The sequence below is a fragment of the Neovison vison genome, chromosome 14 (genome assembly GCF_020171115.1).
Source record: "Neovison vison isolate M4711 chromosome 14, ASM_NN_V1, whole genome shotgun sequence".
NCBI classification, from domain to species: Eukaryota; Metazoa; Chordata; class Mammalia; order Carnivora; family Mustelidae; genus Neogale; species Neogale vison.
In genome coordinates, this window is record NC_058104.1 from 27,813,433 (window position 1) to 27,825,674 (window position 12,242).

At 45.2% G+C, this 12,242-nt stretch overlaps 1 protein-coding gene across 2 annotated transcripts in view; it reads right to left on the minus strand.

Moving 5' to 3' along the window:
- MYH11 (myosin heavy chain 11) overlaps positions 1-12,242 on the minus strand; it is a 113,115-nt gene that overhangs the window by 35,572 nt on the left and 65,301 nt on the right. For both annotated transcript variants that reach the window (XM_044233108.1, XM_044233107.1), the window contains 5 exons: positions 9,774-9,917; positions 5,345-5,440; positions 3,318-3,436; positions 1,574-1,726; positions 520-693 (listed from right to left, as the gene is read on the minus strand). In XM_044233108.1, coding sequence (XP_044089043.1) covers positions 520-693; positions 1,574-1,726; positions 3,318-3,436; positions 5,345-5,440; positions 9,774-9,917 — 686 coding nt within the window. The remainder of the gene's footprint in view (positions 1-519; positions 694-1,573; positions 1,727-3,317; positions 3,437-5,344; positions 5,441-9,773; positions 9,918-12,242) is intronic.

Consider the following 12,242-nt stretch of genomic DNA (forward strand, 5'->3'; position numbering starts at 1 on the left):
TGGTTACATTCCCAGCCCCTGAAGAGGGGGCCCGGCACAGAGCAGGTGCTTAGTACATAGTCATTCAACGATTGTTGCTTGTGTGCCTACTGTGGGCGTGGTTCTAGGACTTAGGGGTACATGAGCAAACAAAACAAAGACCCTTGCCTTTGGGGATGAATGATTGAGACAGGGGAAGAGAGGGGAGAGGAGAGAAGGAAATGGAGGGGAAGGAAAGAAAGGGAAGGGTAAGGAGGGAAGGGAAGGGAAGAGAGGGGAGGGAGGGGAAGAAATGCTAAAGAAGGGAGAGGGGGGAAGGGGAGGGCAAGGGAAGGAGGCGAGAGGAGGGGTGGGAAAGAAAAATTTAAAAAAGAAAAAGAAAGTACCTTTGAGAATCAAATGTGGGCTAAGGGACAGTGTGATCGAGTTCACAAGGACTCGGTGGCGGGGGAAGCCGTGCACCCGTGGGGCGAGGGCAGGGTCCATGTGCCACAGCCGAAGGAGGCCACACACGCATGCGAGTGTGATGTGGGCCCTCACCGGCCGCTCGATGAGCTCGATGCAGGGCTGCAGGTCGAGCCCGAAGTCGATGAAGTTCCACTCGATGCCCTCACGCTGGTACTCTTCCTGCTCCAGGATGAACATGGTGTGGTTGAACAGCTGCTGCAGCTTCTCGTTGGTGTAGTTGATGCACAGCTGCTCGAACGAGTTCACCTGAGTGCGCAACAGCGGGGAGGCCCGGTGAGCATCTTGGTGAGGGGACACGGCACCCAAGGAAGCTCGGCCCCGAGAGAGCGCCATGGCTGGCAGCCTGTGCACCAGAGTCCAGAGCGGGCGGAGTCCCAACAAAGGCTGCCTAGAGTTCACGGGACTGGCTCTTCTCACGCCAGGGGTCCCCACACATGCTTGAGGATGCTTATCTCCTTCAGCTGTGCAGTGATTTATGCATAGAACAACTACGCAGGGTCCTTCATCACCCACCACTGCACAGATGGGGATGATGAAACTCAGAGAGGGAGTGATTCTCTCGTAGATGTGTTTCAGACTATCTGTCCATCTCCAGACCTTCCCTTTCACTGGGATCGTCCCTCCAGTCTGTGGGTGTGGGATCTAGTAGTCATATCCCCATTACAAGAAGTACAGCAAGACCCTGAAGACAGGGCTTGGCCCAACTCAAGGGAGTGAGGGAGTGAGACTCAACTGGAAGATTTTGCTTACAACTGTTGGGAGCAGTTGCGGCTGGTCAGAATTTCTGGGGTTGCCAAAAGGCAATCTAGAGCTGTGGCAGCCATTTTGCCACCATGAGGGGAAAACCAGCTTGAGAACAGAACCAATGTAGAGGTGGGAAAGAAAGAGAGAGAGGGAGAGAGGTGGAAGAGATCAGGTCTTGCCCGTTGGACCCAGCAGTAGCTCTGGCCTTCTCAGTTTCACAAACCAGTACGTTTCTTACACCCTCGAGGGTGTAACCTTAGCTAGACAGCCTCCCAGTCTAAGTATTTATCTGCCTGCCCTTCTCTGAAATAATGGCTTCTCCAAAGGAGACTTCATTCCAAAGAGTCAAGACCATGGCTATCAGGATCCCACCAAGCTGTACCTCAAAGATCTCAAATCCAGCAATGTCCAGGATCCCCAGGAATGAAGCCCCTTGCCGGTGGGTCTTGTCTAGGGCTTTGTTCACACGGGTGAGTATCCAGCGGAAAAGACGTTCATAAATGGCCTTGGCCAAAGCCTCTATGGCAAAGTCTGCCTGTGGAGACAAGTGAAGGAACATGGTCATCTCCAGTGGGCCACATTTTCAGATAAGCCTGGCGAGCAGCTCAGACTTTTATTCCCCTCCTACCCATAATCAGTCCTTTAAAAATAAACAAAAAAAGGAAATTACACCATCTCTACACCCAGTAGAAAAGTGGCAGTAAGGAATTGAGTGGTCAGACCTAAGGAATGACTGTGTGCATAATTAAATACTTCCTATCGGGGGAGCTGGCACTGAGGAGAGCCTGTTGCATCAGAGGGACCATTTAGAAGTGGTCAGTGCTGCCTCTAGAAAGGGTACACAGTCATTTTCAAAAACATATCTTTTAGGTCTGACCTTGAATGTACAACTAAGCGATCAAGATGAGGATCGTGAGTGTGGTACTGTGCTGCTCTTGTTCAGTACTGGATCTTCACAACCTGATATGGGACTTTGAATATTCTAGTATTGGATGGATGAGGAATAAAGAAATGGACAGATGGATGAAAAGATGAATAGATGATACATGGATGACTGAATGGATGGATGAACGTATGGATGGTTGGATGGGTGGACACTTCCCACTGTGGGATCATCAGCAGTATAAAGTCTAACAAAGGCAGAAGTCAGCAAAAATAAGTTAGGATGGATGGATGGATGAATGGACAGATAGATGGATGGATGAACGGATGGACAGATGGATGAACGGATGGATGGATGGATGGACGGACAGATGGATGGATGAATGGATGGATGGACAGATGGATGAATGGATGGATAGGTGGATGGATGAATGGATGGACAGATGGATGAACGGATGGATGGACAGATGGATGGACGGATGGATGGATGAATGGATAGATGGACGGATGGATGAATGGGTGGATGGATGCACGGATAGATAGATGGATGGACAGATGGACGGACGAATGGATGGACAGACGGATGGATAAACCAGTGGATGGATGGACAGATTGTTCAATGAACAGATGGATGGATGGATGGACGGACGGATGGATGGATGAATGGATGGATGGATGGATGGATGGATGGATGAATGGATGGATGGATGGATGAACAGATGGATGGATGAACGATAGATGGATGGATGGACAGACGGATGAATGGACGGACAGACGGATGGATGAACGGGTGGATGGATGGATGGATGGACTGTTCAATGAGTGGATGGATGGATGCATGAATGGATAGACGAATGGATGAATGGATGGATGGATGGATGGACGGACGGATGGATGGATGGATGGATGAACAGATGGATGGAAAGATGCATTGATGGATGAACAGATGTATGTATATATCAATGAATGGATGCATGGATAAATAGATGCGTGGAAGGATGGATGGACAGATGGATGGATCAATGGATGGACGGATGGATGGACAGATGGATGGAAGGACAGATGAACAGATGGATGGATGAATGAACGGATGGATGGATGGATGGATGGATGGATGAATAGATGTGTGGAAGGATGGAAGGATGGATGGACGGACGGATGGAAGGATGGATGATTCTGCAGCAATAAATGGCAAGCACAGAAATCATTTCACATGCAGAAATCAACAGCAAGTGTATCATTACCTGTTCTTTTGTCTGAGCTTTCTGTACTACATCCCGCCCAACTTTGATACGTGGAGTCAGGATGGACCGGGTGAAATCTGTCACATTAATTCCCATGAGGTGACAAACCTTCTGAGCAGCTGGATGAAAAAAGCATATTAAGAGCATCACAAAAGAGAAGGCTTAGGAAGGGAGGCCCATCACATGAGATATTTATGATCTATGTGTACATTGGATATTTTTCGAGAAATGGAGCATGACGGTAGTGAACATAGCATGAAAGAGTCCTGAAAACTGCTGTCGTTGGTAACCTCATCCCCAGTGTTTTGCTAAGAGGTGGGATGGAAGTATGCCCTCAAGAAGGGGCTTAGGGTCAGACAGTTCTAAGTCCAAGCCCTTGCCCCTTTCCCACTTCCTAACCACGTGATTTTGGAAAAACCGTTTCAGATCCTAGAGTCTTACTTTTTTCAGCTTGTAAAAAGAATGGGCCACCTGGTACCTTGTTGGGCTGTCAATGCACTTAAATGAGGTAAGGCACATCAAATGCCCAGCATTTGGCCAGCTACCAATAAAGATGTGTCCCATTGGGCCAAGATGTGTGTCACATCATTATTTGTGGTGGAAAAATACTGGAAAAAACTGAAATGTCCACTAATATGGAAATGAACAAATATATCGTGGTATTTTCACAAGATGAGTTCCCCCCAGCAGGTAAAGGAACAACACTCATTTTCTCTCTCTCTAGACCAGCCAATGTCTCTCAACTGGGGATGATTTTGCTCCTACAGCACATTTGGCAATAATCAGAGACATTTTTGGTTGTCGCACTAGGGGGCGCTATTGCTGAGACTGGAGGAGGAGAATAGAATCCCGCTGGGAGGCCAAGGGGACGTCTCTGTCAGCTACTTGGCTTCATTTGAAAGACAAAATAGTATTAGAACATATTCACAAATGTCCATCCTGGATGGGGGACTCTTGTTATATTATTGCATATCTGCATTTTAAACCTTTTCCTCAAAAGGTTGAGGTTCCATGACGCTTCCTCCATGCCACGGCTGGTGGTGCCTGATAGTTTGCACGTGTGTGACAGTTGATACACAGTGTGATTTTAGGATTTTGTCCCGTCTCTTTGAATGGGGGCTTTTGGTTTGTCGTTCCCTGAAGTTTTCTCCTCGGCGAGAGAAGTCTTTTCACTTGCCGTATTTTGGAGTGTACCCCATGAGAAACACAACAGGTGCAATGAAGGGGAAGTTCCAGGAGCTTCGGAAAGCAACACAATATACAGCCCACGCCAGTGGCACACCGACAACAGGTGGACAAGCCGGGGGCTTAAATCACCCTTTTGCCTCAGGCCCCCACAAGCAAGGGGGTAACCATGAAACCTTTCCATAATACAAAACACTGCTTACTTGCAGGTAAGGCTGTCAATTTTAGAAAAAAAAAAAAATACAGGATGCTTGTTGAACCGGAATTTCATATGAACAACCAATATTTATAAATTGTAATTACTTTCCAAATATTGCAAAGAACATACAATGTATTATAAAATTATATAGCTTGCAATACAAATATTTGCTGTTTATGTGAAGTTTGGGTTTTACTGGGCATCTTGGATTTTATTTGGCAGTTCTAATTGCAGAGAAACCTGAGCTCTGTCTCCCCAGCAAGACCGTGTGTGCCATGAGGAATGGGGCTGTTCTTATGGGGTTTCTTGATGAACCCCGGGCCCTGGCAGATTGCCCATGTTCAGAAATATTTGTTTAACAAAACAAATAATGGGGTTGAGGTTAGAATTGATGCTCCCTAAAGATCCTTTCTGTCTGATCTAAAACTATTAGTTCCCCTCCCCGCCCCCCAGCCCACGCTCTGATTCAAGAACTTCCCACTGTGGGATCATCAGCAGTAAAAGTCTGACAAAGACAGAAGTCAGTGAAAATAAGTTAGTTTGGCTCTTATTAATACCCTCACCCAAAAAACAAGCAAAGACTTCATGTGACCCTCCTTCCCATCACACAAGTTGTCAATTATTGAGAAAAGGCAAGAAGAACCTGTGTTATCTGGCATGGATGCCTGGTCTGTGTTTCTTTCCTTCTTGAAGACGATATTTCCAAGCTGCAGGACAGACGACACCACCCTCAGTATAGCTGGGTAAGAGGAGAAGAGCTGATGAGACACAAATGTCAATGCCAAGGTGCTCTGGAGGTTTAGAGTCCCAAAGTTATCAGGGACCCTAGAGCCAACTTACGTCTTTCTCCCAAAAAGACTCAGTTCTGAGCTCCTAAGTCTAGGAAAAAGGCAAACTAACCTAATTCCCTGCTAACACTGTAGAAAACCTGGCTGGGAATAGCAGAATATATTCAGATGGTTGCTAAAAATCTTGTGTTATCTAGGAATACTGCGCAGCAGGGGTTGGACCAACCCATTCACCAATTCTGGCCCACTGCCTGCCACTGTAAATAAAGTTTTATTGGAACACAGCCGCAAACATTCATTTGTATATGGTTAGTAGCATTTGATGCTACAATGACAGAGCTGAACAGTTGCAACAGAGATCATATGATCCACAAAATATTATATTATCTGACCGCTTACAGAAAATGTTTGTCAACCCCTACTCTACAGCAAGGAGAATGAATGACTGATAACAGTAAAACTGTTGTATCTTGCAAATGCTTAGCAAAAGGCACCAAATACAAACAAGAACATCAGTATGTAAGTCTACTAACAGAAAGTTCAAGAACAGGGAAAATTATGCTGTTAGAAGTCAGGATAATGGTTAACCTTGATTGGGGGAAACTACTAGAAAGGCTATGGGAAACTTCGGGGGGGGGCTGTTGGTGTTCTCTTAGTTTAAATGGGTGTGAGGAGCACAGGTATGTTCAGTCTCTCAAAATTAATCAAACAGTGTATTTATAATATACACAATTTCCTAAATGTAAATTATATGTCAATAAAAGATATTTAAAAGGGCGCCTGGGTGGCTCAGTGGGTTAAGCCACTGCCTTTGGCTTGGGTCATGATCTCATGGTCCTGGGATCGAGCCCCACATCGGGCTCTCTGCTCAGCGGGGAGACTGCTTCCCCCCTCTCTCTCTCTGCCTGCCTACTTGTGATCTCTCTGTCAAATAAATAAAATAAAATCTTAAAAAAAAGATATTTAAAAAGTAAGAAATGAAACAAAGCAAAACAACAATCCCCGTCCTTCTTAATATTGTCTGGCTGAGAATATAAGATACTTCTGCTAGGAACAAGAAGGGAGAAACTTTTTCCTACTTGTTATCCAAGAGTCTTCAGGTAAAACAGTGTGTTCCCAGACCCTTGGAACACTACTAACTAACTAACTAACTAACTAACATTACCTTTAAAATGGCTCCTACGTCTGACATCCCCACAAGACTGTGAGCTACTGGAGAGTGGGGGACTGTCCTATCATCACTGTATTCTCAAAGCCGCCTTCAGGGTCCAGACACACATGGGGAGGGAGGGAAGTTGGAAAGAGGTTGCAGGATGGAAGGACACTTGGATGGTCCATGATGATCGGGGATGCATGGAGGGAAGGAAGAGAGGAAGATGGACAAATCAATGGCTGGACCAGTAGATGGATGGTGGGTGGTTGATGATGGATAAATGATCAGTGGGTTGACGAATAAATGGGCTAATTGATGGTGTTGACAGATGGAAAGGTGGAGGATGGAAATCTGGGTGCTTGCCTTTAGTAGAACACATATGCAAATCCCCCAGGGTTCTGGCTTCCAAGAAGAAATCACCGAGTTCTGCAAACAAAGCCTGAGATCCCAGCCTCCTCTGGTTCTTCAGGCCAACCTTGGGGTGCCAGCCCTTCGCAACAGCTGCCCTCCCACCTCAGGGACTCTGGCCCAGCTCAACAGGAGGAAGGCCCAGTTTACTGACCACCCACCCATCTGCTCCCACTCACTACTGCAGAAACCCTTCCTCCCCAAAAGCGTAGAGCTTCTCCTGATGGGAAACAACTAAGGCAGAGGGGCTTTGTCAACTGCTAAGTATTATACTAATAGTTTTTCAACTCTAAGTTTAAGCTAAGGATTGCTGAAGTGCTCACAGGGCCCAGGGAAGGAGTGTCCTTCAGGGGGTCTCAACCTTGGCACTGCTTAAGTTTGGGACCAGATAAATCTTTGCAGGGGGCGCAGGGTGGGGGAGGGAGGGGGCGCTGTTCCTGCTGTACCGTGTATCCCTATAGGATGTTTAGAAGCATTCCTGGTCTCCAACCACTAGGTGGCAGCAGTGTTCCCTCTCGTGAGCTCTGAGAACCAAAAATTTCCAGGGGAGGAGGCGGGATATTACCAAATTCTAGCAAGATGCTGGGCCCCGGGGGCTGCTCTATGTGGTGAAAGCGGGAGATGCACAAGGACCAGAGAGGGGCTGAGGAGCTAATGGGTGCCAAGCTGCTGCTCTCTTCCTTTAAGTCGTTAGAATTAAAAAGGAACAGAGAAAAGGATCAACTTCTCACAGCGGGATCCCACCGGTCCTGATAAGGACACCAGTCCACATTTTAGAATACACTGGGCTCCTTCTAGCCTTGATTTCCATACCCTGGTTCTGGCACGGATTTTGGAAAGGGTTTAAAGGACAAAAACCACCTTTCCACACACAAACACAGAGCACAGAGAATCACACAATGAGGCTTGGGAGTCGCTGAGACACAACAGGGAGTCCCAGCTCCCAGCAACACGCTGCTTGTCCCTGGGCAAGTTTCTTCACTTCTCTGGGCCTCAGTTGTCTCATCTGCAGACTGGGGATAACAATGGCCGCATCGCTGGGTTCTTCTGATATTAAATAAGGCATATAAAGCACTTAGCATATTGCTTTATCTCCTGATGTCTTCCCTTTAAATATATTAGAAATATTTCCACAAGTCCCTGTGGTTCTAAAACAATAGAGAAAGCAATCGTTTTCTTTCTTAAGGCCAAATAATAATTGAATAAATCCTCAATGATCAACATTTCTGGTTTTCGTTATTTAACACTGGACATCTTGGTGCCTTTTTGTTTTTTTAAAGAGGCATTAGCAAATGCTTGGCACACAGTACTTAATGTGTGTGTGTGTGTTTAAAGCAAAGATTAGAAGTAAAAATGACTCGTGTCCCAAATAAAATAAATCCTTCTGGGAGAGCCCATGCCATTCAGGAAGGGATGCTGTTACCCTGGATTCTGCTGTGGGGCTCTGGCTAAAATCCACAAACACCACCCATTTGTCCACTGGCCCATGGAGTCTGCTTTTTCTGGGCCCCCAGTTATCTCGAGGGAAGCTGCCCTCTAGACTGCATTTCAGCAACCTTAGCACGATTCTGGGGCTCCAAAGGGGTGTGGGCGTGGGAACGAAGAAAAATTTTCCACAACCGTGTCCTAATGTTCCCAAAAGAGATTAACCTTGGACACTGGGGCACGTCTAACCCAGAAGGACAAATATTTCTTCTTTTTTTTTTTTAAGATTTTATTTATTTATTTGACACAGAGAGAGAGATTACAAGCAGGCAGAGAGGGGGAAGCAGGCCCCCCACCAAACAAAGAGCCTGATGCGGGGCTCCATCCCAGGACCCCGAGACCATGACCTGAGCCGAAGGCAGAGGCTTAACCCACTGAGCCACCCAGGCACCCCAGGACAAGTATTTCTTAAAGCACAGTGTGGAAACCAAGATGATCTCTTCGAGCTTTCTTGGTCTCAGAATTAAATGTGTTTCTTGGTCATTGGTTGGTGATATTGATCAACATGGGTCTATGACCAGAACGCACTTTCCAGGAAGAATCCAAGTAAGCCCCTCACCTCAGTTACTCCCCCAATCCCTGCCCATCCTGGGCCCGTATATTCTTGAGAAGGCCAATGTCCTCTCCAGCTCCAGCTCCAGCTCCAGCATGGAACAGAGATGATAACATAAGCCACTCAGAACTTTCCTGGGATCATTGTGAATAACTCAGGAATATGCATATCAACCTAAGCCAACCAGTAAGAGTCAATGGAACTCCATCCAGAGACTCAGAAAAGGAATCCAGTCGACTTTGCTGGACATAAACCCAAAGGATGTAAGGGCTGGAGCCTCAGCAGCCATTCTGCTGCCAAGAAATGGCAGCCCACCTAAAGACAATACTGTTCACAGACCAGGTTCTAGAGATATCCTTTGAGTCCACATAACCCACTGTACCTGAAACCCCTATCCCTGAATTTTCCGGCTCTGTGAGTGGATCATTTCCCTTTTTGCTTATGCCAATTCCGGTTGCTTATAACTGAAAGAGTCTAACATATGAAGCCACTTTTCTAAAACACCAATAAGCCACCTAAGGTAATATTAATTTTCCTTCATTCCCTTTTTTTTTTTTTTTTAGGATATGGAGAGAATCCAGCAAGCAGAAATCTGTCCCAACCAGAGAAGAACCTCTAACTAATTCTGGTGGCCATGACTCTAGGTCCCCTCACCAGCCTCCAGTCTCAAGGCATGAAGACTTACACAGCTGCTCCTCCTCAGTGAAGCCCATAATTGCCATGGCCTCCAAGGTTTCTTGGAACATCTCGTCATCCTGGGCAGCTGGGATGGGCACAAAGCCATTGGAGAGGAATGTATAGTTGTTGAAGCCTTCCAAAAGCAAGTCATCTAGAAGGAGACAAAGATGGGACTTTGAACATGAGAGGCAGGAACCTGGTGAAGGGTCTGGATAAATTGGATAAATTTCTTAAGCAGAATCACTAAATTTGTTCCCTTTCCTGAGACTTGTACAATTTAAAACCTTCCTTTTACTCTGTCACACAGAAGACATCACCAGCCATCACCAGCCTCATACCGTGGTGCAGGTTGTGCACTACCCCAAGGTACCTGGCAGCTGAAACCTAGTCTTAGTTCCACCTGTTAAGCCACATCCCCTGATACAAGGTTGCATCTAGCTGGATGAAGGGATGCCTTTATCTCAGCTTCCCCCAAACACCCTGCCTTAGGAACAAAGCTGCCTGAAAAATTAGATCCGTATTTATCCATCCACTTGTGAAACTTTATCACATCATTAATATGCATGAATTTTAAAAATCAATTACTGTCAAAGGTTTATAATAAAAACACCATTCCCTGTTCACTCTTTTTCCAATTCCTACCTTACCCCATAGTACTGCTTTTCTCTCTTTTAGCTGTTCCTTCTGGTACTTACCACTATCTATTTCACAGCTTAAAATAAATTATATTTAGCATAGGCTTGTATATACTATATGTAATATATAGGTTTATACAAATTATAATGTTGTATTTAGAGATCATCTATAATAAACTAGCTCTGGATATTTCAAAATGAGATATTATCTATCAATCACCTGTAATGGTGGATAAAGATTTAGCTCTCATCATATCTAGCCTACTGGTTTGGTTTTTTTTTAAAGATGTTATTTAATTAATTTATTTATTTTGACAGAGAGACACAGTGAGGGAGGAACAGAAGCAGGGGGAGTGGGAAAAGGAGAAGCAGGCTTCCTGCTAAGCAGAGAGCCAGATGTGGGGCTAATCCATGACCCTGAGATCATGACCCGAGCCAAAGGCAGAAGCCTAAATGACTGAGCCACCCAGGCGCGCCTCCTGGTTGTTTTTACAAATAAAGTTTTATTAGAAACAATCTCACTCCCATTTCCTTGTCTCTTTTCTGTGGCAGCTTTCATGTTACAGGGACAGGCAGATTTGAGTAGCTGCGACAGAACCCATATGGTCCCCCAAACCTAGAATATTTACCATCAGTCCCTTTAGTGGCAACATTTGCCAACTCCCTGTTTGGAACAGGAAACATAGTTCTCTGTAAAGCGGTATTCTGTGGTTACCTTTTGTTTCCGCTCTTGTTCATCCCCTCTCCCATTTATAACTGCTTCTCTTTTTCTTGTACTATCTGCTTTTAGCACACCCTACAATTCAACAAATGTCCTCTTCCAGATCAACCTTTAATGAGGCTGGATTTGACTGTGGTTTTGGAGAAAAGTCAATGAGATAGTTTTCTTTTTGAACAAAGGTCTTTTATGGGTCAAGTCACTTGGAAAGTGCCTGAGGTTAAACTGACCCAAGAAACCAGTTAACTCCAGCCTTTGGGTTAGCCACGATGCCTGATGGAAGTCACAAGGATTTGGGTCTTGACCAAGATTTCATTATCCAGACTCTGGGTAAACTTACAAATGTTTGATCCTCTCTTTCCAGATCTAGCATCAAGAATAAAAATAGCCCCGAGGAATTTTAGGAGTTAGCTTTATCCTTGCCCAGTTGTTGGAAGACTAGAGACAGAGCACAAACCTGAAACCCAGATCACCAAACAAGCAAACTATTGACTTTGGTTCCAAAGTGATGGAGAGATAGACACATTTCTTCCTGGGTCACCTCATATTGTCCTGCAACTGTAACTGATAACTTACCTAATTTCCAGTGTACAACATCTGTTCAGCATCTCCCCCTTTTATTCAAAACGGCTCTACTTCAGACCCTATTGTAAGTTCCAGACAGCCAAGCGTCAGGATTTAAGAGTGAATGAGGTCTCCCCCTAGTGGCAGAACATTGCACTACACCTCATCACCGCGAAGATACCAGCACACACATCCCTTGGACAAATTTCTTAAGCAAAATCACTAACTCTGGGCCCCAAAAATGATGGGAAGCAAAGTTTGTATTGCTCTCATAAAATGTTAATCCTAAAATTATTACTAGAACTTAGACTATAATATTTATATATTCCTCCTTTCAGCTATGTGATTTTTAAGAGTAAATTACTGGAGTTTCAGAACATATAACAGCCTATATGTGACATACAGTATATACAAGCCTATGTTATGCCTATGTTATAGATCATCTATATTAAGCTGTTAAATAGAGAGATAGTGGTAAGTACCAGAAGGAACAGCTAAAAGAGAGAAAAGGAGTACTATAGGGTAAGGTAGGAATTAGAAAAAGGGTGAACAGGGAATG